At 43.7% G+C, this 26,900-nt stretch overlaps 1 protein-coding gene across 2 annotated transcripts in view; it reads left to right on the top strand.

The window, feature by feature from the left end:
* Window positions 1-26,154, top strand: part of LOC143766347 (uncharacterized) — a 149,341-nt gene extending 123,187 nt beyond the window's left edge. Inside the window, exons 2-7 of one of the 2 annotated variants that reach the window (XM_077253967.1) lie at window positions 10,489-10,638; window positions 10,766-10,945; window positions 11,029-11,152; window positions 11,234-11,331; window positions 11,542-11,632; window positions 24,297-26,154. In XM_077253967.1, the coding sequence (XP_077110082.1) occupies window positions 10,561-10,638; window positions 10,766-10,945; window positions 11,029-11,152; window positions 11,234-11,331; window positions 11,542-11,632; window positions 24,297-25,720 (1,995 nt within the window). In that variant the 5' untranslated portion in view covers window positions 10,489-10,560 and the 3' untranslated portion in view covers window positions 25,721-26,154. The remainder of the gene's footprint in view (window positions 1-10,488; window positions 10,639-10,765; window positions 10,946-11,028; window positions 11,153-11,233; window positions 11,332-11,541; window positions 11,633-24,296) is intronic. The other variant, XM_077253966.1, reaches the window with a different exon arrangement.
* Window positions 26,155-26,900: the final 746 nt, after the last annotated feature.

Genomic DNA, 26,900 nt, shown 5'->3' on the forward strand with positions numbered 1-26,900 from the left:
TCCTTTTTTTTCACAAATAAACGCAGAAATTATCCACCTAAATTTACCACTAACATGAAGCCCAATATGTCACGAAAAAACAATCTCAGAACCGCTAGGATCCGTTGTAGCGTTCCGGAGTTATTACCTTATAAAGGGACACTGGTCAGAATTGCAAAAAACGGCCAGGTCATTAAGGTCAAAATAGGCTGGGTCATGAAGGGGTTAATCAAATATTAATAAAGGGTTTAAAAACACACATACATTATGAAAAAAGTATTTTAATGAAATAAATACACATGGTGTTGTAATAGCTTTATTATACGCTCAATCCAAATGATGACCCTTGTCTTCTGAAAATAAGTAAAAAAACCAAACAACAATATCCCATACCTGGGCGCCGTACAGTCATGTCCCATGCTGTAAATCCATCTGAAGGGGTTGCATAATTTTACAACCAAGAGCCTGCTAATGCAGCTGCGCTCCTGGCTGTAAAAACTGGGGAATGAATGAAAAGCAGGGGAACGTAGCTACCTAGACTTGCGGTGCCGCGCCCCCTGCTGGCATAACATCATATGAACTCTAGTGTGGGAATTTTTCAGAATATTTTCTATTCAAACCTGTCAGTGTGATTTTACTGTTCACCGCACTGAATTACTGGCTTTTCTGCTATCTAGCTCTGTATGAAATATATATATATATATATATATATATATATATATATATATATATATATATATATATATATATATATAGTAGCATTTCGCCTACTACGTGTCTTGGGGGACTCTCGCTTGGCACAGGATTCAAGCATTCAGGCACAGTTTTTCCACTTCAGTCTGTTTGTTTTATTCTCTCCATAAACCATAGAAACATGAACTGGTAAACAGTCTTACATCAGACAGATAAATCCTCCATGTCCATAGTAGAGCTCCGCTCTCTCAGGTCTGTGGGCACAAAGGCTGTGCTATGCCCAGCACGCAGGCTCTGCAACCTAAACACAGTGTCAGTATTGTCCAGCCAGGACACATGGAGGTCTGTCCATACTCGCAGACTCCCAAACACTCACTCCCATGTGCTAAACACACCTCCTTTAGGTAGACTTTTAACCACACTCACAGGTGAAGTAACATCACATGCACTGGTCACATGATCATGACATCACTGCAGGTCCTCAAACTCCTGCAGGGAAAAGGGTACAATGAGCACCCCCACTCACAGGTGAGGTATATGGGTAGCCAGACCCTCCCATCTCTCATAGCTACCCGCAACACGGACCCAGGTGCACTAAACAACATCTTTAGTGCTCATGTACGCTAAAGACAAAATACTCCGGGTTGCATTGCAGGGAGCATCCATCCCTGTGACACATACCTCCCACTAACCACGCGACCACCAGTCACACCACTATATATATATATATGTGTGAGTCAATGACATATATATATATATATATATATATATATATATATATATATATATACCGTATTTTTCCAACTATAAGACGCACTTTTTCCCCAAAAAAATTGTGAGGAAAATGGGGGGTGCATCTTATAGTTGGAACGCAGACTTACCGGCATTGTGGCGGCGACAGAGGTGCGGGGATGATGTGGCGCGGTGAGCTGTATGGCGTGAGCAGGGTCCCGTCCATATTTGAGGTGAATCCGCGGCCCGGTATTGATGGAGAGCAGTAGAGCTGGTGAGTTACAGTATTTTCCGGTGGCGGCGGCCATTTTGCTGAGGCCGCACGTGCGCAGATTCACTACTCTGCGTCCCAGGGCTTCAGGAAAATGGCCGCGGGAGGCCGCGCGTGCGCAGATGGCGATCGCGGCGGCCATTTTCCTGAAGCCGAGTTCGCAGATTGAGATCTCGGCTTCAGGAAAATGGCCGCCGCGATCTCCATCTGCGCACGTGCGGCCTCCCGCGGCCATTTTCCTGAAGCCCTGGGACGCAGAGTAGTGAATCTGCGCACGCGCGGCCTCAGCAAGATGGCCGCTGCCACCGGAAAAATCAGTAACTCACCCAGCTCTGCTGCTCTCCAACAATACCGGGCCGCGGATTCACCTCAAATATGGACGGGACCCTGCTCACGCCATACAGCTCACCGCGCCACATAATCCCCGCACCTCTGGCGCCGCCACAATGCCGGTAAGCCCACCGCCACCGGAAAAATCCGTAACTCACCCAGCTTTGCTGCTCTCCTTCACTACTGCTGTGGCGTCACCTCAAATGTGTAAGGGACCCTGGCCGCCGCCACCTGAGGAAGTGACTGCACATCTGCCGCCACCACAGCAACCTCCCCATGGACACCAGGCCATGGCGTCGCCCACCTAAGCAGGATGGGACCCTGCTCAGGTGCACGCGGTTCCGTCCACCGCACCTCGGCCTCACCTCTGCCACCACCATGCCTCCTGTGACCCTGCTCTGCCACCGCCAGCCCTCAGGTAAGAGATCTTAAATTCGGACAATAAGACGGACCCCCATCTTATAAAAAATCTTTTTTTCTGCAATTTTCACCCCAAATTTGGGGTGCATCTTATGGTACGGTGCGTCTTATAGTCCGAAAAATACGGTACCTATTCTATGTGTAGACATTTATTTTATCTATTCTATTCTAACCTGCCAGTGTGATTTTACTGTACACCGCACTGAATTGCCGGCTTTCCTATAGAACACCGATGCGTATTTCTGGCAAGTCACACGCATGGTCCGTGTGTAATCTGTATTTTTCTCACCCCCACAGACTTTCATTGGAGGTTTTTTTGCGCGATACGCTGACAAACGCAGCATGCTATGATTTTTTCAGCCTGTAAAATACGGCCGAGAAATATACGCCAGATAGGAGCTGCCCCATAGAGAATCATTGGTTCGTGTGCAATGCGTTGTTTTTGCGCCTCTCATATGCCCGTATTCCTCTCTAGTGTGACCCCGGCCTTAGGATTATAAAGTTGTATCCTTTAGTATCTGTCATCTGGCATCATAGGGTATAGTGTATTTAACCCCTTTACCCCGAAGCTTGTTTTCACCTTCCTGACCAGGCCAATTTTTTCATTTCGCTCCACTGTCATTTTATGAGGTTATAAATCTAGACGCTTGAATGGATCCTAGTGATTCTGAGATTTTTTTTTTTTTGTGACATGTTTGTACATCATGATACTCCTAAAATTTATTTGCTATGATGCTTATTTGTGAAAAATTTGTCAACAATTTTGAAAACTTTGCAATTTTCAAACTTTGAATTTTCATGCCCTTAAATCAGAGAGATATACAGTTGCTGCTGGTAAGGTACAGGTTTGCCGAACAAATATGGCTGATATGTTGTTAGATGAACTGATCAAGAAAAGGGATGTGACGATGGCGGGATTCGGAACATACAACAAGATCAATAAAAGAGCGGCTATGGGAAGTACGAGATCCAGGATCCAGCCTACAACGATTTCTCATTTACCCAACACCAATTACCAGAGAGCGTTTGATTCTCTTCCAGAAGATAGGTGTATCAGATATGCATCTCAAGCTATGTATAAAAGATGCCCATGAGAAATTGTTTGGCAAATATGCACATTGTCTTGAAGATATGCTCAAAACAATTTCAAACTCAGATCTTGCCTGCTGTATCACATTTGAGAAAAAAAAATGTTTAATGTGCAACAGCTTTGCACCCAGAACAATTTCAACACCACTAAATGACAGGAATGGATATGGCAGGCTGTATCACTCTGAGCAACAAATAAAAAAATTATCTTAACGTGCCTCAGGTCTGCAAACATCTTGATATCACTGCCACAAAATGACAACGTGGGATACGGCAGGCTGTAACACGTTTACCAACAGAATTTTTTTTTTTACAGATGTGAGGTCTGCAGACAGCTTCATATCACCGCCACCAAATTACAACATGGAATATGACGGGCTGTATCACGTTTTGCAACAGAAAAAATTATAATTTTTTAAAATTGCATCAGGTCTACAGACATCTTCATATCACTGCCACAAAATGACAACGTGGAATATGGTGGCCTGTATCACGTTTATCAACAGAATTTTTTTTTTTAATGTGCCTGAGGTTTGCAGACAGCTTCATATCACCGCCACAAAATGACACCATTTTGCGACAGAAAAAAATTAATATACCATATATTTTGGATTATAAGGGCTTGTTCACACTTTGCAGATTTTGCTGCGGATTTTTCCGCAGCGGATTTGGAAAAACCGCAGTGCAAAACCGCTGCGGTTTTCACTGCGGATTTTCCTGCGGTTTCTTCTGCATGTTGAAAACCGCTGCGGAATCCGCAGAAAGAAGTGACATGCTCCTTCTTTTTTTCCGCAGCAATTCCGCGCGGTTTTTAAAGGGATTTTCCGCAATGTGGGCACAGCGGTTTTTGTTTTCCATAGGGTAACATTGTACTGTACCCTGCATGGAAAACTGCTGCGGATCCGCAGTGTCAAATCTGCTGCGGATCCGCAGCAAAAACCGCAAAGTGTGAACATAGCCTTAGACGCACTTTTAGGCTGTGTGCACACGTTGCAGATTTGACTGTGGAATTTTCTGTGCAGATTCTGCATTTCTTGGCAGAAAGCGTAGGTCAGAATCTGCACCTTTTTTGGTATGTGCACACGTTGCAGATTTTTGTGCAGATTTCTTCCTTCTTTTACCCCTGCGTATTTCTATTATGGAATGGGTGCAGAAGCGCAGCAGATCTGCACAAAGAATTGACATGGCCCTTTTTTTAATCTGCTGCATTTTCCATGCAGATTTTTCTGCACCATCAGCACAGCATTTTTTTTTTGCCATTGATTTACATTGTACTGTAAATCACTTGCAGATCTGCAGCATTTCTGCACGGAAAAAAAGCTGCAGTTCTGCAGGAAATCTGCAAGGTGTGCACATACCCTTATTCCCTCAAATTTGGGAAGAAAATGGGGGTGTGTCTTATGATTCGGACATATCTTACTGACTGCAGGCTGGAATGAGGGGGCATTCGGATGTGCGGTGCGGCGCGCCACAGAGAGTGTTCGGTCCTGCAGGTGTTCTGTACTGCAGGTGTTCAGTGCTGCGGGGGGCTCTGCTGACATCTTGTGAAATCCCAGAGCCCCCGCAGTTACATGGTTTCCTATGCAGTGGACTGGACTCCGGGAAAATGGCTGCTGGCCAGGGGCAGTGCATGCGCATATGGATATCTCAGCACAAAGTTCTCGGGAGATGAGTTCTCAATGCTGAGATCTCATCTCCTGAGATCTTGGTGCTGAGATCTCCATCTATGCATGCGCCGCCCCCAGTTGCCAGACATTTTGTTAGAAAAATCAGATGTATAAAAAAAAAAAAAGGTCAGAATAAAAAAATGACCACACTACACTAATGCCCTCCCTATAAATTTAACTGGTGCTAACTATTCTTTTTTTTGTAAAAGAAAAACGGACGTCACCAACAATACACCATACGCGCCCCTAATGCACTACCTAAAAATTTACTGAACGCAAATAATTATTTCTTATGCAAAAGAAAAACGGACGTCACCAACAATACACCATACGTGCCCCTAATGCACTACCTAAAAATTTACTGAACGCAAATAATTATTTCTTGTGCAAAAGAAAAATGGACGTCACCAAAAATACAACGTACGCTCCCCTACTGCACTACAAAAAAAATTTATTTGACACAAATAATTCTTTTTTTGTGCAAAAAAAAAACAGATGTCACCAACCATGCAACGTGCGCTCCCCTAATGCACTCGCTAAAAATTTACTCGATGCAAATAATTATTTGTTTGAAAAAGAAAAGCGAACGTCACCAACAATGCAACATGCGCTTCACTAATGTTCTAGAAATTACCAGGCAATAACATTTATTTATTTTTTATGCAAAAGAAAGATGCCACCTCCCTATCTATATCATTACTCTGTATGATTTTTTTTTTCTCAAAATCGGCCGTTAGAAACCACTGAATTCCGCTACTTCAACACGTTACGTATAAAATTACTGCGCACGTTTTTTGTTTTCTCAAACACTGCGTCGAAAGTGAACAAACGCTGCGTTTTCTCAAACACTGCATTGAAACACTGCGTCCGCTGCCCTCGTCAGTCGGTACATTGCGCCAACGCTTAGCGACGACCCTGTACCGACGGAAGTGTGAAAGAAGCCTAATAGAGAGCTGAGCAGCCCATAAAGGCACTTGTAGATCACTTCATATGATCAAGAGAGGAGAAGGCCCTATGCATATCGACATACAGAGGTGACCATCCCCCTGAGGAAGACACCTCTGTGCGTCAATACACGTAGGTCCTTGTTATATGTTATTAACCTTTGGCTTTTTTAATTGTTTTTAAACTTTCCTGTGGTTTGCATCGATGTGAATACCTTTCCAATAATGACAAAAGTATTCTTGGAGTGATACCTTTATTGGCCAAACAGAAAATATTTGCTTGCAGCTTTCAGAGCACAGAGGCTCTTTTTTCAGGCATGATTACAAATGAATTAATAAGAAAAAGGAACATTTAAGAGATATTACAGCAGGAAATTTGTTCATAAGGTGGGAGGGGTGATGCCTCCTAAAGAGAAGCCAAGGAAATCAAATTAGGCATTTTGATACAAATGGAGAGGCAGTGGGACTGTTCTTCTTAGGCTATGTGCACACGTTGCAGATTCGTGTGCGGATTTTTCCGCACCACTTTTGCAAAATCCGCAGGTAAAACTCACTGCGTTTTGCCTACGGATTAACCGCAGATTTACTGTGAAATTCCTGCGGTTTTTGTGCAGATTTCACCTGCGTATTACCACCTGCAGATTCTTATTGAGGAGCAGGTGTAAAACGCTGCAGAATCTGCACAAACAATTGACATACTGCGGAAAATACAACGCAGTGTTTCCGCATGGAATTTTCCGTAGCACTGTACTGTACAACACATGGAAAACTGCTGCGGATCCGCAGCGTCAAATCCGCAAGGTGTGCACATACCCTTAGTTATCTGGAGTCTGTCTGGTGGAGGTGTGAATTGTATCCATGTAGTGACTCATAAATCCAGATGTTAACTTGAGTCCTAGTGTCAAAGAATTGAACATCTTTATCAGTTTGAATTCCCAATTTTTTCCCTCTCAGCTGTCCTTAAAATTACTTTTTAGTATTAGGACGTTTAAGTCTGTCAGGCCGGTTTCACACGTAAGTGGCTCCGGTACGTGAGGTGACAGTTTCCTCACGTACCGGAGACACTGACACACGTAGACACATTCCAATCAATGTGTCTCTGCACATGTCAGCGCGTTTTTGCGGACCGTGTGTCCGTTTGGAAAACACGGAGACATGTCAGTGTTCGTGGGAGCACACGGATTACACGGACCCATTAAAGTCAATGGGTCCGTGTAAAACATGTACCGCACACGGATGTTGTCCGTGTGCCGTCCGTGTGCCGTGCTGGAGACAGCGCTTACAGTAAGCGCTGTCACCCCTGTGTGGTGCTGAAGGACCCATAGGGGTGGAGCCGCATATTCATCAGCTGTAATGAGCGGCACCACGTGACCGCTCATACAGGAGAAGGAGAGGAGAGAGGAGACATCGCGGGAGCTAGGTGAGTATTTCTCTGCATCTGCAAGGGGCCAGGCGGCACACTGGGGATGGGAGGACACCAGTAAAGTTTATTTTTAACCAAAAAATTGATCTTTCATCTCTTCTCTCCAGCGAACGCTGCGGGGGAGAAGAGATGAATTAAGCATTCAGCACCACACAGGGGGGACAGCGCTTACTGTAGCGCTGTCTCTCCTGCACGGTCCGTGTGGTACCCAGGCGGCACACGACTGCCACACGTGTGCCACACGGATGGCCTACGTGAGCTCATGGACACACGGACACGCATAACTCCGGTACCGATTTTTCCGGTACCGGAATTATCTGGACGTGTGGGACAGGCCTCATACTGCGTCCAGGTCCAGAGAAATGTTTTCCCACAGGCGTGTCCATTTCATTCCTGATAGTGTGTCAGTTTAGATTCATCCTTGTTTGTAGTTTTTGCATGGTTTTCCCAATATAAAGGACTCCAGGGCACCTTGTACATTCTATCATGTATACCACATTGGAGGATGTACATGAAAAGAAATCCATGACCTTATAGTCCTGGTTTGTGTTTGGTGTGTGGACTGTATTTGTCGGTAATATGTGGGTACAAGTTTTGCATTTTTATTGTTACATGGGAATGTGCTCGTCACTGATGGTGATGAGAGACTTCTGACAAGGAGATTCCTTAAAGCCCCTTTCAATCAGTCGCAATCCGTTGAATTTTGAAAAAAAAACGGATCCAGCGACTGATGGCACTGGATCTGTTTTTTTTCTCATAGACATGGATTGCGATGGATGGCCTCACGTTTCATTCGTCGGATCTATCAAAAATTGTTTGTTCATCGGCCGGAGACAACGGACAAAGTAACAATTTTTGTTTCCGCCGTCCGTCGTTTGCTAGAATGGAAGCCTATGGGTGCTGGATCCGTCAAATGATGGAATCCGGCAATGGATTCCATTTTTTTAACTGAGCATGCTCTGCTTGTTTCGGATCTAGTTAGCCAGACCCCTAGTCAGATCTGTCGAAAAAATGAATCCATCGCATCAGTTTTTCACATTCTGCGACGGATCCGTTGATCCGTCGAGCCAATGGATTGGGACTTACGGCAAAAAACTAATGTATGAAAGGGGTCTAAGTTAGGGGGCTGTTTGTAGGACAGAAGTGGTAGTTCTGGGAATATTTCTTTCAATTTGTGGCCCCTGTGGAATATGGGTTGGAGATCAGCACCAATTTTCCTTAGGATGCTCATGTGGGGATTGTATGTGACCACAAGAGGCACCCTGTTGTTGTCCTCCCTCAGTCTGTAATCCATGAGGCTGCTTCTTGGGATCCTTGTAGCTCTGTGGATATGTTCATCTATTACCAGTGGATGGTATCCTTGTTGTAGAAATATATTCGATAGTAATAGCCGGACATCCTGTGGGCTTATGATAAATTGATGCTTGTAAGGTGTTGTCCTTGACATCCCCCCACATAGAGTATAATGTTTCCACAGTACCGCCATCCCCAACACAGTATAATGTTCCCTCAGTACAGCCACCCCCCACACACAATATAATGTTCCCACAGTACCAGTATCCCTCGCACAGTATAATGTTCTCATAGTACCACCATGCCTCCAGAAAAAGTATAATTTATGCACAGTACAGCGATCTCGCCACACACTATATAATATTCCCACAGTACCGCCATTCACCCGCACACAGTACAGTGTTCTTCCAGTAGCGCAATCTACCCCCACACAGTATAATGTTCCCACAGTACCGTCATCCCCCCACACACAGTATAATGTTCCCACAGTACCGCCATCACCCACATCTAGTGTAATGTTCCCACAGTACTGCCATCCCCCACACCCACAGTATAATATTCCCTCAGTACCTCCATCTTCAATTAAATTTTGCAACATTTGAACATATTTTTTGGGGGTGTATTTCATGCAGTATATGAACGCATACAGATGGGAAAATGCCCCCAAAAAAGCATCATATCCAGAGGAAAAAAAAAACCTGTATATGGAGACATTTGCCTCAATTAACTCGTGTCTTGGTGTTCTTACAAACAAGCTTTTATAAAAGCCTCAAACTTCTCTGTGTGACTTAGACCTATGATCTAACGTGATAGATGATTACAGTGCGGGGAAGTTAGGAAACCTTCATATAGACGGCCGGTGGTGATGGAGTCAGTGACGGACTCTGGCCAAATATGTTTCTAACGCCGTAGCAGAAGATGAAGATGTCATCCTCATCATGAAGTAGTTATTTCTCCTGTCACGTGTAATGAATATCTCCTGCAGTATTGCTAATGCCGATTCCAGTGTCGGTAAATGAGAGGAGAATTAGCGTTATGGAAGATGAGTCTATGAGGAACGTATTCAGCTGCCGACTCCGAGGAAGAAACTGCTTTTTGTCTGTGGTCTAAATATATATATATTTAAGACTGCTCGGAGATTTAGTTTTCCTTGCTGCAGCTAGATGATTTGCGGCTACTAGACAGCTTGATTACATGTGGAGATTTCCAAGCAACCAGGCAACCCCCACATGTACTCAGGCTGGCTAGTAGCTGTAAATCATCCAGCTGCGGCGATAAAAACTAAAACTCCGAGCAGTCATAAATACTCAGAGACCACCCGAGCGTGCTCGGGAAAACCCGAGCAACGTGTATACTCTCTCATCACTAATCCTCGCCAGTCTTTTTTTGTATTTTCTGGTCAGTCCCAAACATCTTGTGATTCCTACAGCCAATCAGTTGCCGAAGCAGTGAGTTACATAGCCAGAGATTTGGAACATGGAGGACATGTCTTAGTCAGCAATTCAACTTATGTTCCAGTCCATACAAGAATAGAGAATACAACATCTATACATTTTAAATCCTGATAGGTTTCCCCTTATTATCTCCAGTAATTGTATTATTACACAGAATTTTTATGATGTTACATCGACTCATCTTCTCATACAGGTTTCTACAATATCGGATCCTCTCAGTGAAGATCTTCTGTATAAGAGAATTTTCCTGATTTACCCATTAAAGATGGATATGGAAAGAGACAAGATGGTGGAGAGGATATTACACCTCACCCTAGAGATCCTCTTCCGGCTTACTGGAGAGGTGAGAGATTCTGATGACGTCACATTACATAATTCTTATCTATGGGAATAACAGATGGACAAAACTGGAGAGGTGAGGACTCTGGAAATGTCTCTAGTGATTTATTAATGTGTCTCTCCATAACCAGGATTACACAGTATTGAAGAAGACCTCTAGTGAGCGCTGTGAGGCCCCTGTCTCTGAGGGATGGGGAAGACCCCTGAGCCCAATCACGGTGCCTACTCCTCTTCCCTTAATACATGAGGACATCAATGACCAAAAGATCTTAGAACTCACCTACAAGATGATTGAGCTGCTGACTGGAGAGGTGACACTGCTGGGAATGCTGGGACATTATACAGTAACGCTATGAATGTATTGCAGGGATGACAGTATCATTGTATGTGTCAGGTTCCTATAAGGTGTCAGGATGTCGCAGTCTATTTCTCCATGGAGGAGTGGGAGTATTTAGAAGGACACAAAGATGTATACAAGGACGTCAAGATGGAGGTTCTCAAGCCAATGACATCACCAGGTAATAGACAGGACTAAATACACGGCCTATAATTATCTGTATGTAAAGAATTAATTCAGTCCCTGTTTGTGTTTCTTCCAGATCTATCCAGTAAGAGGACAACACCAGAGAGATGTCCCCGTCCTCTTCTTCCACAGGACTGTAAACAAGAAGATCCCAATGTACCTCAGGATCATAAGGTAGATGGAGAGAAGGTGTCATGAGATCTCCCTTATGATGTCCCTTATGATGTGTAGGCGGCTGTGAAGGTCTTGTGCTCAGTCTTATTTTATCCACCAGTATTATATGATTTATACTTGTGTAATGAGAAAGGTGGAGATGGCAGGATTAGAGCTGATCATAGATGTGACGTCTCCATCTGTCGGTGACTTTTACAATATTTGTTTCAGGGTGAAGATCTGACCCATATTAATACTACAGAGACATATGTGAGGGGTGATGAGCGGTGTAAAGAGGAGATTCCTACATATGACTACCCAGGTGAGTAGTAACCACTAAATGCAGAGAAGTCACAGATTCTTCTCAGTCACTAAAAAACAAAAACCTATACAGAAAGAAATGCCAGAAATGACAATATATACAAACTGAGGAAAACCACTATAGAAATTAACCCTTAAAAAATTCCATCAGACCAAAAATCATTGCATAAAATATATTTTTATTTTTAAAATTAATTGCAATCACAGAAAAACAACATTAAAATATATGGAAATTTTATTAAGATTATTTAAAAACAATGTCCAACAAATACATCATTATTTAGAATATAAAATGTATAAAAAATTATATGAATATTATATAACTCCTCCAATCAAGGTTTTACTAGGGATAGATGAAATATAAATCCCGTATGTGCAGGACTAGGCAACACCAGACTGATCAGTATGAAAATTAAATGAATATAATGCAGCGAATAATGTTTTAATAATATAATATGTGATAAAAGTAAATCAAATAAATTTGTGAATAATATGTATGTATATCCATATATACATACACGCCCCTTATGTGCAACAATTAATTTATTCAATTAATAATAAAGTGCAATAGTGCAATGAAAACAAATTGTATGCAAAATACAAATATAATCACAAAGGTAGTGAGCAAAAAAATCAAAACACCCAATTAATTATGTTTTACACTATCACAGTGCTGCCAAATGTGCCAACCTATATTAAACAAAAGTTTGTTAATACTGACCAGTTAGGGATGCCACCACCCCGCACACACCACTCCGCTTGGAGTAGTATTAACAAACTTTTGTTTAATATAGGTTGGCACATTTGGCAGCACTGTGATAGTGTAAAACATAATTAATTGGGTGTTTTGATTTTTTTGCTCACTACCTTTGTGATTATATTTGTATTTTGCATACAATTTGTTTTCATTGCACTATTGCACTTTATTATTAATTGAATAAATTAATTGTTGCACATAAGGGGTGTGTATGTATATATGGATATACATACATATTATTCACAAATTTATTTGATTTACTTTTATCACATATTATATTATTAAAACATTATTCGCTGCATTATATTCATTTAATTTTCATACTGATCAGTCTGGTGTTGCCTAGTCCTGCACATACGGGATTTATATTTCATCTATCCCTAGTAAAACCTTGATTGGAGGAGTTATATAATATTAATATAATTTTTTATACATTTTATATTCCAAATAATGATGTATTTGTTGGACATTGTTTTTAAATAATCTTAATAAAATTTCCATATATTTTAATGTTGTTTTTCTGTGATTGCAATTAATTTTAAAATAAAAATATATTTTATGCAATGATTTTTGGTCTGATGGAATTCTTCTCAGTCACTGGCTGTGGCTGCTATATTGATTGTGCAAATCATATCATAATCAAGTGATCACCATTTTGCCTCTAGACCACAACATTCTCCTCTACCCAAAACTGCTCAAATAACTTTGGTCATTGAAAGACCTTTTCTATAGAACTTACAACCTGGAGGACCCACGTATCCTCTGGGATTAGAAGGCGCTGACCATTACCTGCCCAGATCTGTAAACTACAAAGACAAATGACAGCGTACGTAGAATGTGCTGACAAGTTAGAAAATCACTGGAAGAAAAATATTATGATGGGCCTGTAACAGAAAGCAGAGGGTAATGATGCTGTTGGCTTCCTAGAACCCTGATATCTTATTGGATGAATCGACCTTCTTTCCCTTCTGTGCTGCTGAATGTGCTCATATGGTCCCTACAAGAGCAGGTCCAGTCTTTCTGACCAAACTTTGAATTTCTGTATAGTAGCAGAGTTTCCCTTTATCCTGACTTTACAATTTATTTTAAAACTGACTAACTTCAAATAGGATTGTGATAAACTACATAAAAAAATGACACCTGTCCATTATAAATCTCTAAGCTGTTCACCGCTGATGGCTGTAATATACATTTATTTATACCTGCAGGAGATGTGTTGGAATTAGTGATGAGCGAATGTGCTCGCCACTACTCGGTACTCGGCGAGCACCGACAATTTCCAGGATTATTCGGCGGGAGCTCGGGTTTCCGCCCTACAATTCTGGCGCTCTTTACAGCGCCAATGACAATGCAGGGATTGTCAGACATGCACTGGAATACCGCAGCCATCTTTGTTGTAGTACTGCACTGATTGGCTGGCCGCACAGCATCATCAGGTCTATAAGAGAACTGGCACCGCCCTGCTCAGCACAGTCCGCTCCGGACTCAGCTAGTGTAGGGAGAACTGCTGCTGAGATAGGGTCAGAATCATCCTTTTAAGGCCGGGATCACACATACGCGAGATACTGCTGAGTCTCGCAGGTGAAAACCCTCATCAGGCGCCGGCACTCCGGAGCGGAGGGTGCAGCACACAGCAACACATGGAGCTGCACGCTCCGCTCCGGAGTGCCGGCGCCAGAGGAGGGTTTTCACCTGCGAGACTAGGCCGTATCTCGCGTATGTTTGATCCCGGCCTAATAGTTAGTGTAGGTCTGCAACTGTTCAGTCCACAACTCCTGAGAAACCAACAGTCCTTTTTAGGGCTAATTCGGGGGTCATGAGTTTGCAGCGCTAGGTAGGCAGGGGAGTCTATGTGCGCGTATCCACATCAGTGCAAGGCAAGCAGGCACTGTATGAATACATAGATCACACTGCATATCTCCAAAAGCTCCATTACTGTCTGCTGCTGCGTATTTTATATATAACTAGCTGCAGTTTTCTGTGGCAATTTTTTTTATTCCCTTCACCTTTTATCTGCTCCTTTTATTCTAAAGCAATCCATAGCCCCCTTATTTCTACATTTATTTGCTTGGTCACGCTGCAGACTACAGCCAGGTCATTTTAATGGAAGAGCGTGCAAATCTATTTTTTTTTTGTCCCAGTCATTAGATGTGAGTGCTCCCCAAATTTTTTTTGTGTGTGTCATAGCCAACTTGTTGACACAATTTAGTTGTGCCGAAAAAAATCAAGGCCACATTTAGCTCAGTCTGTTATCTCACGGTGACGGCTGGTGTATCTGTGCTGGAAAAATCGTACCTTCGCAGGCATAAGTTGCATAGTTCTGTCTGCTAGCCTTGTTCAACTCTTTTTTTTTTTCAAAAAATCTGCAAAAACCCAAAAAATCTTTCATACAACGTGTTATGTCAGGCTGAGGCCTGTTTTTTCTGTGGTGGAAAAATTGTACCTTCGCAGGCATAAGTTGCATAGTTCTGTCTGCTAGCCTTGTTCAACTCATTTTAATTTTTTTTTCAAAAATCATCAAACCCCCCCAAAAATTTATAGTCTGTCATGTCAGGCTGAGGCCTGGTGTATCAGTGGTGGAAAAATCATACCTTCGCAGGCACAAGTTGCATAGTTTTGTCTGCTAGCCTTGTTCAACTCTTTTTTTTTTTTTTTTTTTTTTAAACAGCAAAACCCCCCAAAAAATGTATACAGTCTATTACGTCAGGCTGAGGCCTGGTGTATCTGTGGTGGAAGAATCGTAGTATTGCAAGAACACATATCATAGTTCTGTGTGCCAGCCTTGTTCTACTCTTTTTTTTTTTTTAATTTTTCAAAATTACACGTACAACAGAAAAGATAATTATACAGTCTGTTATCTGTGGCTGCGGCCTGTAGTATCTGTGGTGGAAAAATCATAGCTTTGAAGGCATACTGATCAGATATAATTTTGCTTCAAATAAATACATTTTTGTTGAGCTTTTGAAATAGTTCGGTAGTCCATTTAAAATGGGAAATGTAAGGGGCGGGGAAGTGGACGTGATGCTGATGGTGCATGCAGAGGACGAGGCCGTGGCCAAGCTGAAAGAGGGCCACAACAAAGACCCACATCTTCTCGCTCGACCTTCCTGTCCCAGTTTCTAGGGGATCGCACCACACCACTATTGAAGCTGGAGTGTGAAACTGTTGTTGGTTGGATAGCAGATAATGCTTCCAGTCACTTAGCCACCACCACCATGTCTTCCACACAGTCAAGTCTGAGTAGCCATGAGTGTGGACTGGATGTTCATACATGAACATACTGAATAAACATTATTTTTTTTACGGGCATGATAATCACTTTTTTTTAAAAATAATGTGGGTGTTGCATCACGAACCACGGTCACCCTGTTGATATGGTGATGGAGGATGAGGAGAAGGAGGAGAACAACAGCAAATAGCCAAAATCAGGAAGCGTATACCCATGTGTGGGTGTAAAGAGGTGCATGGAAATAGACCTCCCCAAAAAAAACCACTGGATTTGAGTTTATGTTATGCTGCTATCATTCGGTGGTGTTGAGAAGTCTGGCCTAATCCAGCCCTTGTTCATTTTTATGAGTCAGCCTGTCATCATTTTCAGTTCACAGACTGATATGCTTATGAGTTATAATTCCAACCAGCTGCAATAAAAACCCGCTCTGCCAAAATGCTAGCAGCAAGGCAAGCCAGGACCTCAAGGCGTAGAGAGCAGTTCATGCCACGTGTCCAGCTTGCATACCCAATAATTATAAGGCACAGAGGAATCACGGAGGACATTGGTGCAGTCAGCAAGGTACTCCCTCATCATGTTCCCAAACGTTGCACTCTTTGTGAGAGTACCCCACGCCTCAGGGCCTGTGAATGGGGGGGCTGAGAAAACTCTCCCAGAACTTTGCCAGTGTTCCCCTGCCTCTGCTGGATTGGAGTTGTGTCTCTCTCGCCTGTACTCCTTGGTTGTCCAATGAACTGTGACCTCTGTCACCAGCATTTTCAGATGGGAATTTATTTAATAATTCCCCAACAAGGGCCTTCTGATACTGCCCCATTTTAGTAGACTGGTCTGCCTCGGGAATAAGAGATAGAAAGTTCTTCTTGTAGCGTGGGTCTAGAAGAGTCACCAACCAGTAATGACTGTCACCCAAAATTTTGAAAACACGAGGGTCACGGGAAAGGCAGCGTGACATAAAGTCAGGGATGCGGCAAGACTTCCGTGTCCTCACTAAGAGGATGACTGACCATGCTTTCCTCCTCCCTGTCCTCAGGCCATCAGCTGAACAGACAGTATGACAGTTGTGGAGGTAGGACCGTCTATAGTGCATGAAACTAGCTCCTGTCATGATCCAATGCCCCTTGAAAAAGATGTGGAGGATGGTCTCATAAAAAAATATCCATTATAAAGGAGCGGGTCTCCTATATTTGTAATGCCCATACACTAAGTGTATGGGCTGACAAACATTTCCCCCTGGGGGGTACACATCAGCTTTAAAAGAAAAAAAAAATTACGGCATCATAAACACCCTTGCCAAAAACTAGAGTGGCTGTTGCATCATAGAATACATTCACCCTCATGATCTAGTGGTGGTGTCTGAAGAGACGTGGAGGATGTCCTCCTATGAATCTTTTCCCAATTTAAAGGTGCGGGTCTCCTATAGTTGTAATGCCCATACACAAATTGTATGGGCTGACAAACATTTTTCCCTGGGGGGGTAGATATTTTTTTAAACATTTTTACGGGCATCATAAACACCCTTGCAAAAAACTAGGGTGGCTGTAGCATCACAGAACACGTTCAACCTGGTGTACTAGTGGTGGTGGATGATGAGGAGAAGGAGGATAACACCAAATAACCAAAATCTGGAAGCGTATACCCATGTGTGGGTGTGAAGAGGTGCATGGGATTACATCTTCCCAAAAAATACACTGTATTGGAGGTTATGTTTCGCTATTATCATTCGGTGGTGTAGAGAAGTCTGGCCCCATCCAGCCCTTGTTCATTTTTATGAGTCAGCCTGTCAGCATTTTCAGTTGACAGGAGGATGCGCTTATCAGTTATAATTCCCCCAGTAGCACTAAAATCTCGCTCTGAAAAAATGCTATCGGCAGGGCAGGCCAGGACCTCCAAGGCGTTAGAGAGGCAGTTCATGCCATGTGTCCAGCTTGGATACCCAATAATTATAAGGCACAGAGGAATCACGGAGGACGTTGGTACAGTCAGCAAGGTACTCCTTCAGCATCTTCCCAAACATTGCACTCCTTGTGACAGTACCCCACGCCTCTGGACCTAGGCGATGGGAGTGTCTGAGAAAACTCCCAGAACTTTGCCAGTGTTCCCCTGCCTCTGCTGGATTGGAGTTGTGTCTCTCTCGCCTGTACTCCTTGGTTGTCCAACAAACTGTGACGTCTGCCGCCAATGTTTTCAGATAGGAATTTTTTTAATAATTCCGCAGCAAGGGCCCTCTGGTAGTGCAGCATTTTAGTACACCTGTCTGCCTCTGGAAGAAGAGATTACAAGTTCTCCTTGTAGCATGGGTATAGAAGTGTCACCAACCAGTAATGAGTGTCACCGAAAATTTTGATAATGCGTGGGTCACGGGAAAGGCAGCTCAACAAAAAGTCAGCCATGCGTGCCAGACTGCCAACAGGATAGCTGACCATGCTGTCCACCTCCTCACTGTCCTCAGGCCATCCATGCTGAACAGACGGTATGACAGTTGTACTTGTAGTACTGTCTATAGCACATGAAAAGTTGCTCCTGTTCTTCCTCCTCTTCCTCATTGTCTACCAATCCACGTTGGGACGACATGAGGCTTGGCTGTGTGTTATCACCCTGTATGGTTCCTTGCTCCATGTGCTCGTGCACCACCTGCAATACATCCTCTTTCATTATGATCAGAGAGCTTTCCAGAATGCAGAGAAGCGGGATGGTGATGCTAATCGCATTGTCACCGCTCACGATCTTGGTGGACTCCTTAAAGTTTTGTAGGATGGTACATATGTCTGACATCCATGTCCACTACTGAGGTTTTATGTGTGGATTCTGACATGAATAACGACGGCCTTGTTGATGCTGGTAGTGAACAACTGCCCTATTCTACTCACAAATACTTTCCAACATATGCAATGTAGAGTTCCAACGTGTACACCACACACCAGTCGGTGAGCCGGAAGCTGCAAACGCTGCTGAAGCATGGCAAGGGTGGCTGAAGCTGTAGCTGACTTTCTAAAACAGGCACATAGGCGGAGTACTTTTTCAACCAATTCTGGCAGCTCTGGGTAGCTTTTGAGAAACCGTTGAACGACAAAGTTAAGCCCAAGGGCCAGGCATGGTACGTGTGTAAGCTCACCTAGCCTCAGAGCCGCCACCAGGTTCCGGCCATTGTCACATACGACCAAGCCAGGCTGTAGGTTCATCGGTGTCAGCCACAAATCTGACTGCTCTTTCAGAGCTGTCCACAACTCTTCAGCATTGTGCGGTTTGTTACCTAAGCATATTAGCTTCAACATAGCCTGTTGCCACATGGCCAAGACAGTGCTGCTGTGGTTCCAGCTTGTGACTGATGTGCACATTTCAGAGATGGAGGCTGAAGAGGAGGAGGAGGTGCAGGAGCTGTAGACTGTGGGGGCAACCATGATTGACGTACGGCCTGCAATCCTCAGTATCGGGAGGACATGTTCGATCCCAAGGTCCAACTGGGTCCCGGCTTCCACTATGTTAACCCAGTGTGCTGTCAGTGAGATGTACCATCCCTGCCTACAAGCACTTGTCCACGTGTCTGAGGTTAGGTGTACTTTCCCAGTAACTGCATTGTTGAGGGCACGGGCAATGTTGTGGGACACATGCTTGTGTAATGCCGGGACAGCACACCGGGCGAAATAGTGGCGGCTGGGGACTGAGTACCTTGGGATGGCCGCAGCCATCAGGTTGCTGAAAGCTTCTGTCTCCACTAGCCTAAAAGGCAATATTTCGAGCGCAAACAGACAAGAAATGTGTGAATTTAGTACTGTGGCCTGTGGGGCATTGGCTGCGTATTTCCGCTTGCATTCCAATGCCTGGGGTATGGACAACTGAAGGCTGGGACAAGGACGTGGACGTGCTTGATGATGGTGCAAGTTAAGTGTGGGCAATGACAGGTGCAGGGCAGGAGGCATCTTCGCATGCACCGTGGAGAGGTGATTGGCTTGCACGCATAACAGTGGAAGAAGCAGTGGTGTTACCCGCAGACACCGTTCCTGGAGCCTGAGGTTTGGCCCACAAAGTCGGGTGCTTTGCTGCCATGTGCCTGATCATGCTGGTTTTGGTCAGGCTGGTAGTTTTGCTACCCCTGCTGTTGACATGGCAGGTGGTGCAAATAGCCTGTTTGGGGTAATTGTCAGAGTATTTTAAAAACAAAAAGACTAGGGAAGACCTAGAAGTTGGACTGGCAACTTCCATCATGTTGGTGTTGCGGGGAAGGGTTGCCCGCGTTCTGGCTGTGGCCACCAGACTGCTTCTTCCTGCCTGTTGGGGTGCTACACCTCCTTCCCCATGTGTGCTGCTGTCCTTGCTCTGCATGTCCGCCTGCCAGGTTGGGTCAGTTACTGTATCATCCCCCACCTCATCTTCCACATCTGCACCCTGGTTCTCCTCCTGACATTCTGGCAATTGTGTCTCATCATCGTCCACCTCTTGTGACACTTTTCCACCGTCCCCTTCCTATGATCGTGGCTGCACAAATATTTGGGCATCACTACATGCAATCTCATCTTTTCCCACTTCAAGTGGACTGGGCATCTATAAATGGAAAAGTGAACAGCTCTTCGAAGTTTCCAAGTGTGGGATCAGTTGTCTCCGGGCACTCGGCACTGTGGGAGGTAGGAGGATCAGGGTGAGTAATATGCAGTCCAGACTCATGGCTACTCAGATTTGACTGTGGAAGACGTGGTGGTGGTGGCAAAGTGACTGGAAGCATTATCTGCTATCCAACCAACAACCTTTTGACACTCCTCTGGGTTCAATAGTGGTGTGCTGCGGTCCCCTAGTAATTGGGACAGGAAGGTCAAGCGAGAAAATGTGGGTGTTTGTTGTGGCCCAATTTCAGCTTGCCCTCGGCCTCTGCATGCACCATCAGCATCATGTCCACTTTCCCGTTCCTTGCCACTCGCCTTGGCCATTTTAAATGGGACTACAATATTTTCCACGTTCACTACAAATGGCTGAATTTGTATATGAAAATGAATATAAATGATCCGTGTGCGGGAAAACCACAGTTTAAAATATGTGCCCTGTAGGTAACAAATTTTTTATTTAGCAAACTGGTGTCAACTAGGGTAAGACACAGCAAAAAAAGTTCAATGGAGGCCTCAGATGCCTCAACTTGTAGCCCACAGATAGATGAGGCATGTCATGGAGATGCCACACCGTAAAATATGTGGCATGTACCGTATATACTCGAGTATAAGCCGAGATTTTCAGCCCAAATTTTTGGGCTGAAAGTGCCCCTCTCGGCTTATACTCGAGTCATGATCGGTGGTGGGGTCGGCGGGTGAGCACTGTCATATACTCACCTGCTTCCGGGGCTCCGGGCGCTCCCCCTGCACGTCCCACTTTCTCCGGGTGCCGCAGCCTCTTCCCCTGAGCGGTCACGTGGGACCGCTCATTAGAGAAATGAATAGGCTGCTCCACCTCCCATAGGGCGCAGAGGGCGCGATGACGCATATAGTGTGCGCGCCGCCCTCTGCCTGATCAGTCAGTGCGGAGAGACGCCGGGAAGATGGCGCCGAGGAGCTGCAAGCAAGACAGGTGAGTATGTGTTTTTTTTTTTTTTTTATTGCAGCAGCAGCAGCACAGATTTATGTGGAGCATCTATGGGGCAATGGTGCAGAGCACTATATGGCACAGCTATGGGGCAATAATGGTGCAGAGCATTATATGGCAGAGCTATGGGGCAATAATGGTGCAGAGCATTATATGGCAGAGCTATGGGGCAATAATGGTGCAGAGCATTATATGGCAGAGCTATGGGGCAATAATGGTGCAGAGCATTATATGGCAGAGCTATGGGGCAATAATGGTGCAGAGCATTATATGGCAGAGCTATGGGGCAATAATGGTGCAGAGCATTATATGGCACAGCTATGGGGCAATAATGGTGCAGAGCATTATATGGCAGAGCTATGGGGCAATAATGGTGCAGAGCATTATATGGCAGAGCTATGGGGCAATAATGGTGCAGAGCATTATATGGCAGAGCTATGGGGCAATAATGGTGCAGAGCATTATATGGCAGAGCTATGGGGCAATCATGGTGCAGAGCATTATATGGCAGAGCTATGGGGCAATAATGGTGCAGAGCATTATATGGCACAGCTATGGGGCAATAATGGTGCAGAGCACTATATGGCAGAGCTATGGGGCAATAATGGTGCAGAGCACTATATGGCACAGCTATGGGGCAATAATGGTGCAGAGCATTATATGGCAGAGCTATGGGGCAATAATGGTGCAGAGCATTATATGGCAGAGCTATGGGGCAATAATGGTGCAGAGCACTATATGGCACAGCTATGGGGCAATAATGGTGCAGAGCACTATATAGCACAGCTATGGGGCAATAATGGTGCAGAGCACTATATGGCACAGCTATGGGGCAATAATGGATGGTGCAGAGCACTATATGGCACAGCTATGGGGCAACGGTGCAGAGCACTATATGGCACAGCTATGGGGCAATGGTGCAGAGCACTATATGGCACAGCTATGGGGCAACGGTGCAGAGCATTATATATATGGCACAGCTATCTATGGGGCAACGGTGCAGAGCATTGTATATATGGCACAGCTTTATGTTGAGTATCTATGGGGCCATAATGAACGGTATGGAGTATCTATTTCTAATTTTGAAATTCACCGGTACCTGCTGCATTTTCCACCCTAGGCTTATACTCGAGTCAATAAGTTTTCCCAGTTTTTTGTGGCAAAATTAGGGGGGTCGGCTTATACTCGGGTCGGCTTATACTCGAGTATATACGGTATTTTTTTTTTCACAGCAAAATATTGTGTAGAACTAGGGTAAGGCACAGCAAAAACAGTTGAATGTAGGCCTCAAATGCCACTATTTGTAGCCCACAGATAGATGAGGCGTGTCACATAGATACTACACTGTAAAATATCTGGCCTGTATTTTTATTTTCTACAGCAAAATAGTGTGCAGAACAAGGGTAAGACACAACAAAAAAAGTTGAATGGAGGCCTCAAATGCCACAATTTGTAGCCCACAGATAGATGAGATGTGTCACCAAGATTCCACAATGTTCAATATCTGGCCTGTATATATATATATTTTTTTTGGCCAGCAATATTGTGTCAATAAATAGGCAATTATTGCAAAACAATGGGGAGACAAAGAGCGCAATAGGGTCTTATCCACGTTACATAGAGGAGAATATACACCAAATTTGCTCACCTGGTTAGGATGAGATTAGAGCATGTAGATAGCGGCTGCTGCAGATCCACAGGTCTTCACCGTGGTATTTCCTGATGAAGGGGGCATGAGACCCCTGAAACGCGTTGAATAAAACCACTGTGAATCAACTATACTCTCCTGAAATTCATCTTAGCGGCAGCGCGGAAATTTAACTACAAATCTCCTTTTGAAGACATTAATAAATAGGCAATGACGCAACAAAAAAATTCTATGGAGCCCTGAAATGGCACAATTTTGAGCGCAATGATATGCGATCCATGTGGCGTACAAAACCCAGTTTAAAATATCTGCCCTGTTGCTAAATATTTTTTTTTTGCATCTATATATTTTTGGGGCAGCAAGATGGTGTCAAGAAAATGTATAAGACACTCAAAAATAATTCTACTGTACCACAAAAATTGGTAGAATTTTCTGCGTAGTCAGATGTAATGGCTGGGATGGGCAAACCCGTTTAAAATAGCTGGATTTTCACGCTGTACTATGAAAAGGATCTGGCTGTAGTCTTCAGTGTCAACAAGCAAATGGAAAAAAAGGGGGCTGTGGACTGATTTGGAATAAAATAATCAGGATTAAGATGCCAAAAAAATCCTTCCTAGCCACTGATACCTGGGGCTAGGTATATATGTAATAGGCAGCAGCAGCAGACAGTAATGGAATGGATCCCCTTGATGTATGCAATGATATCTATATACCCACATACAGTGCCTGCATGACTAGCACTGATGAGTATAGAGCCACTTACACTCCCCTGCCTACCTAGCACTGTAATCTATCTACTTCGTAATTAGTCCTTAGAACAGAGGTCCCCAATGTTTCTGACCTTGAAAGCCACATTCAGCTCTGAGAGAGGCTTGCAAGCCACATCCAGCCTTGAGAGAGGGTCGCGAGCCACATTCAACTCCTGCCCCCTCACAATAGTGGCAACTTTACCATTACAGGAATAATGGTAACTAAAGCTTTTCCACAAAAATCACTCCAATGCAGTAAACTAAGATACAGGGGTTCCCATAATACCCCCATTCAGTATTCTCCTATAAAGCACTCCCAAGACACGGTCACATCCAGCTTCAAACACCTCCTCTGACAGGTACTATAATTTTGTCTCCAGCCTTAAAATATCTCAAACCCCCTAAGAGCAGTATATGTGCATCCAGATCTACTCTTTTGTGCAGGGCTGCTCATAAAATTCACCATTTTAAGATGTGCTCTTCATACCTGTTTGCAAGACCTGGACCTAATGCACCAAGCTGGCAGACAGTTGCAAGCCACAATTCATAGGCCCGCGAGTCACATGTGGTTCCCGAGCTACAGGTGCCTTAGAAGAACTGTTGCTTTAGCTAGATTTGTATAAAATATTATAGTATACCCACACTAAATGATAGAAATGTTCAAAAATAAAAAATTCAAGGATATTTTATCCAAAAATAATTGTTTTTTATTTTTGGCAGATGACTGTATCAGGAGATCAGAGGGACAGTTGACATCTTCAATTTTTAAATCAGATGATTTTGAGATCCCACAGGATACAACTGAAGTGAATGCCATTACTCCAGATATACCATCGTGCCTTCACAGCAAAGATCTGTCATATGCTCCTTTGAAACAGGTCCTGTCTTCTGATTCATTACCGACTATTAAGGAAAATCAAAGTCACAAAATAAGCATTAAAAAACAAACTGCTCCTAAAGCAAAGAAGCCATTTTCACGTTTAGAATATGGTAATAGCCTTCGTCTCAAAAAGTATTTTCTCAAACATCAAAAAATTCACATAGCAGAGAATAGATTTTCTTGTTCCAAGTGTGGGAAATGTTTTAATCAGAAATCAAAACTTGTTCGTCACCAGCGAAATCACACAATGGAGAAACCATTTTCATGTTCAGAATGTGGGCAATGTTTTATCCACAAATGGAATCTCGATAGCCACCAGAGAACCCACACAGGGGAGAAGCATTTTTCATGTTCCGAATGTGGGAAGTTTTTTAACCGGAAAGCGCATCTTGAAAGCCACCAGAGAACCCACACAGGGGAGAAGCCTTTTTCATGCTCAGAATGTGGGAAATGCTTTAAAGAGAAATCAGATTTGGTTAAGCATCAGAGAACCCACACAGGGGAGAAGCCATATTCATGTTCAGAATGTGGGAAATGTTTTATACAGAAAGGAAATCTTGTTAACCACCAAAGAACTCACACAGGGGAGAAGCCTTTTTCATGTTCAGAATGTGGGAAATGTTTTGCAGAAAAATCAGTGCTTATTAATCATCAGAGAACCCACACAGGGGAGAAGGCTTTTTCATGTTCAGAATGTGGGAAATGGTTTGCAGAAAAATCAGTGCTTATTAATCATCAGAGAACCCACACAGGGGAGAAGCCTTTTTCATGCTCAGAATGTGGGAAATGTTTTGCAGAAAAATCAGTGCTTATTAATCATCAGAGAACCCACACAGGGGAGAAGCCTTTTTCATGTTCAGAATGTGGGAAATGTTTTGCAGAAAAATCAGTGCTTATTAATCATCAGAGAACCCACACGGGGGAGAAGCCTTTTTCATGCTCAGAATGTGGGAAATGTTTTGCAGAAAAATCAGTGCTTATTAATCATCAGAGAACCCACACAGGGGAGAAGCCTTTTTCATGTTCAGAATGTGGGAAATGTTTTACGCGGAAAGCGCATCTGGAAAGCCACCAGAGAACCCATACAGGGGAGAAGCCCTTTTCATGTTCCGAATGTAGAAAATGTTTTATACAGAAAGGAAGTCTTGTTAAACACCAAAGAAGTCACACAGGGGAGAAGCCCTTTTCATGTTCCGAATGTGGAAAATGTTTTGTGAAGAAATCATCTCTTCTTAGCCACCAGAGAAGACACACAGGGGTGTAGCCTTTTTCATGTTCTTAATGTGGGAAATGTATTACAAATAAATTGACTCGAAATAAACATCAGAGAAGTCACACAGGGGAGAGAAGCCTTTTTCATGTTCAAATGTTGAAATTTTTTTAACCAAAATGTTATCTTTGAAAAGGGGTTGTTCACTAGTAGGACATATTTTTGTCATACCTTATGTTTGGCATTGTTAAAAAAAAAACAAAAAAAAAAACACTCATACTCACCTTCCGATCCAGTGCCATTCCCTTGGTTTCAGCAATCGCTTTCCTGGGGTTCATAAATGAGAGGTTGTTGCATCACACAAGCCCTGCACCTAGTCAGCTCTAGCTTCACTGTTCCCGCTTTTGGATGTATGCTCTCTGATGTCTTCTTATTGATCGATATGTCCAAAGGTGGGGATAGCGACGCCAGCGCTGATTGAGCAGGTATTAGAGGTTTGAGTGTTTTTATTTAAACTGAACCAAAAATAGGGAATGATAAGGGTTTATTTAAGTAGTGGACAACCCCTTCAAATATCAAAAATCCCAAACAAAGAAAAGGTTATTATGATACTGTAAAACAGTACTTACTGCATGTGTTGGGGGACTCTCGCTTAGCAACGGGATTCAGGCACGATTTTCTCCATTAAACAGTCCATGCGGTTTATTTACATGTCATAAACCGCCATGTTACACATCACACACATAGAGTTCATAGTACACAGCTTACTTCATTTAACAGACACTACACCTGCCAGTCCTCTTCTATAACCAGTTCCCGAGGCAGTCCGTGCGCCATATCAATGTCTCTATTCACATAGCATTACACGACATTAGGTTGCAGTTTCTAAACTCGACGGACCTCACTTCATCCAGTTACCGTGAGAGACCACACAGTTCATCAACTTCCATGGAACATCATAGGCACTAAGTCTGTTCCACTGGCAGATACTAGTCTGCCGATAACACCCTTTATCTGGAGTTACCTTACAGGAGCTCCTGCTTCACACGCTGACTCCTCATAAGTCCTCTTTCCCTGGGAAACTGCCTTACTGGGATCACTGTCCCGGACCATGCCTTGCTCAACAGGCCACCCGACAGTTCCAGACCCACAGAAGGATGTTAGCTTCCCCAACACAGTAGCTGTCACAGGCTTTGCAGGACTATGGCCTCTCCGTGTGCTATTCAGGACGTCC

This window comes from Ranitomeya variabilis, chromosome 4 (assembly GCF_051348905.1).
Source record: "Ranitomeya variabilis isolate aRanVar5 chromosome 4, aRanVar5.hap1, whole genome shotgun sequence".
Taxonomy (NCBI): Eukaryota; Metazoa; Chordata; class Amphibia; order Anura; family Dendrobatidae; genus Ranitomeya; species Ranitomeya variabilis.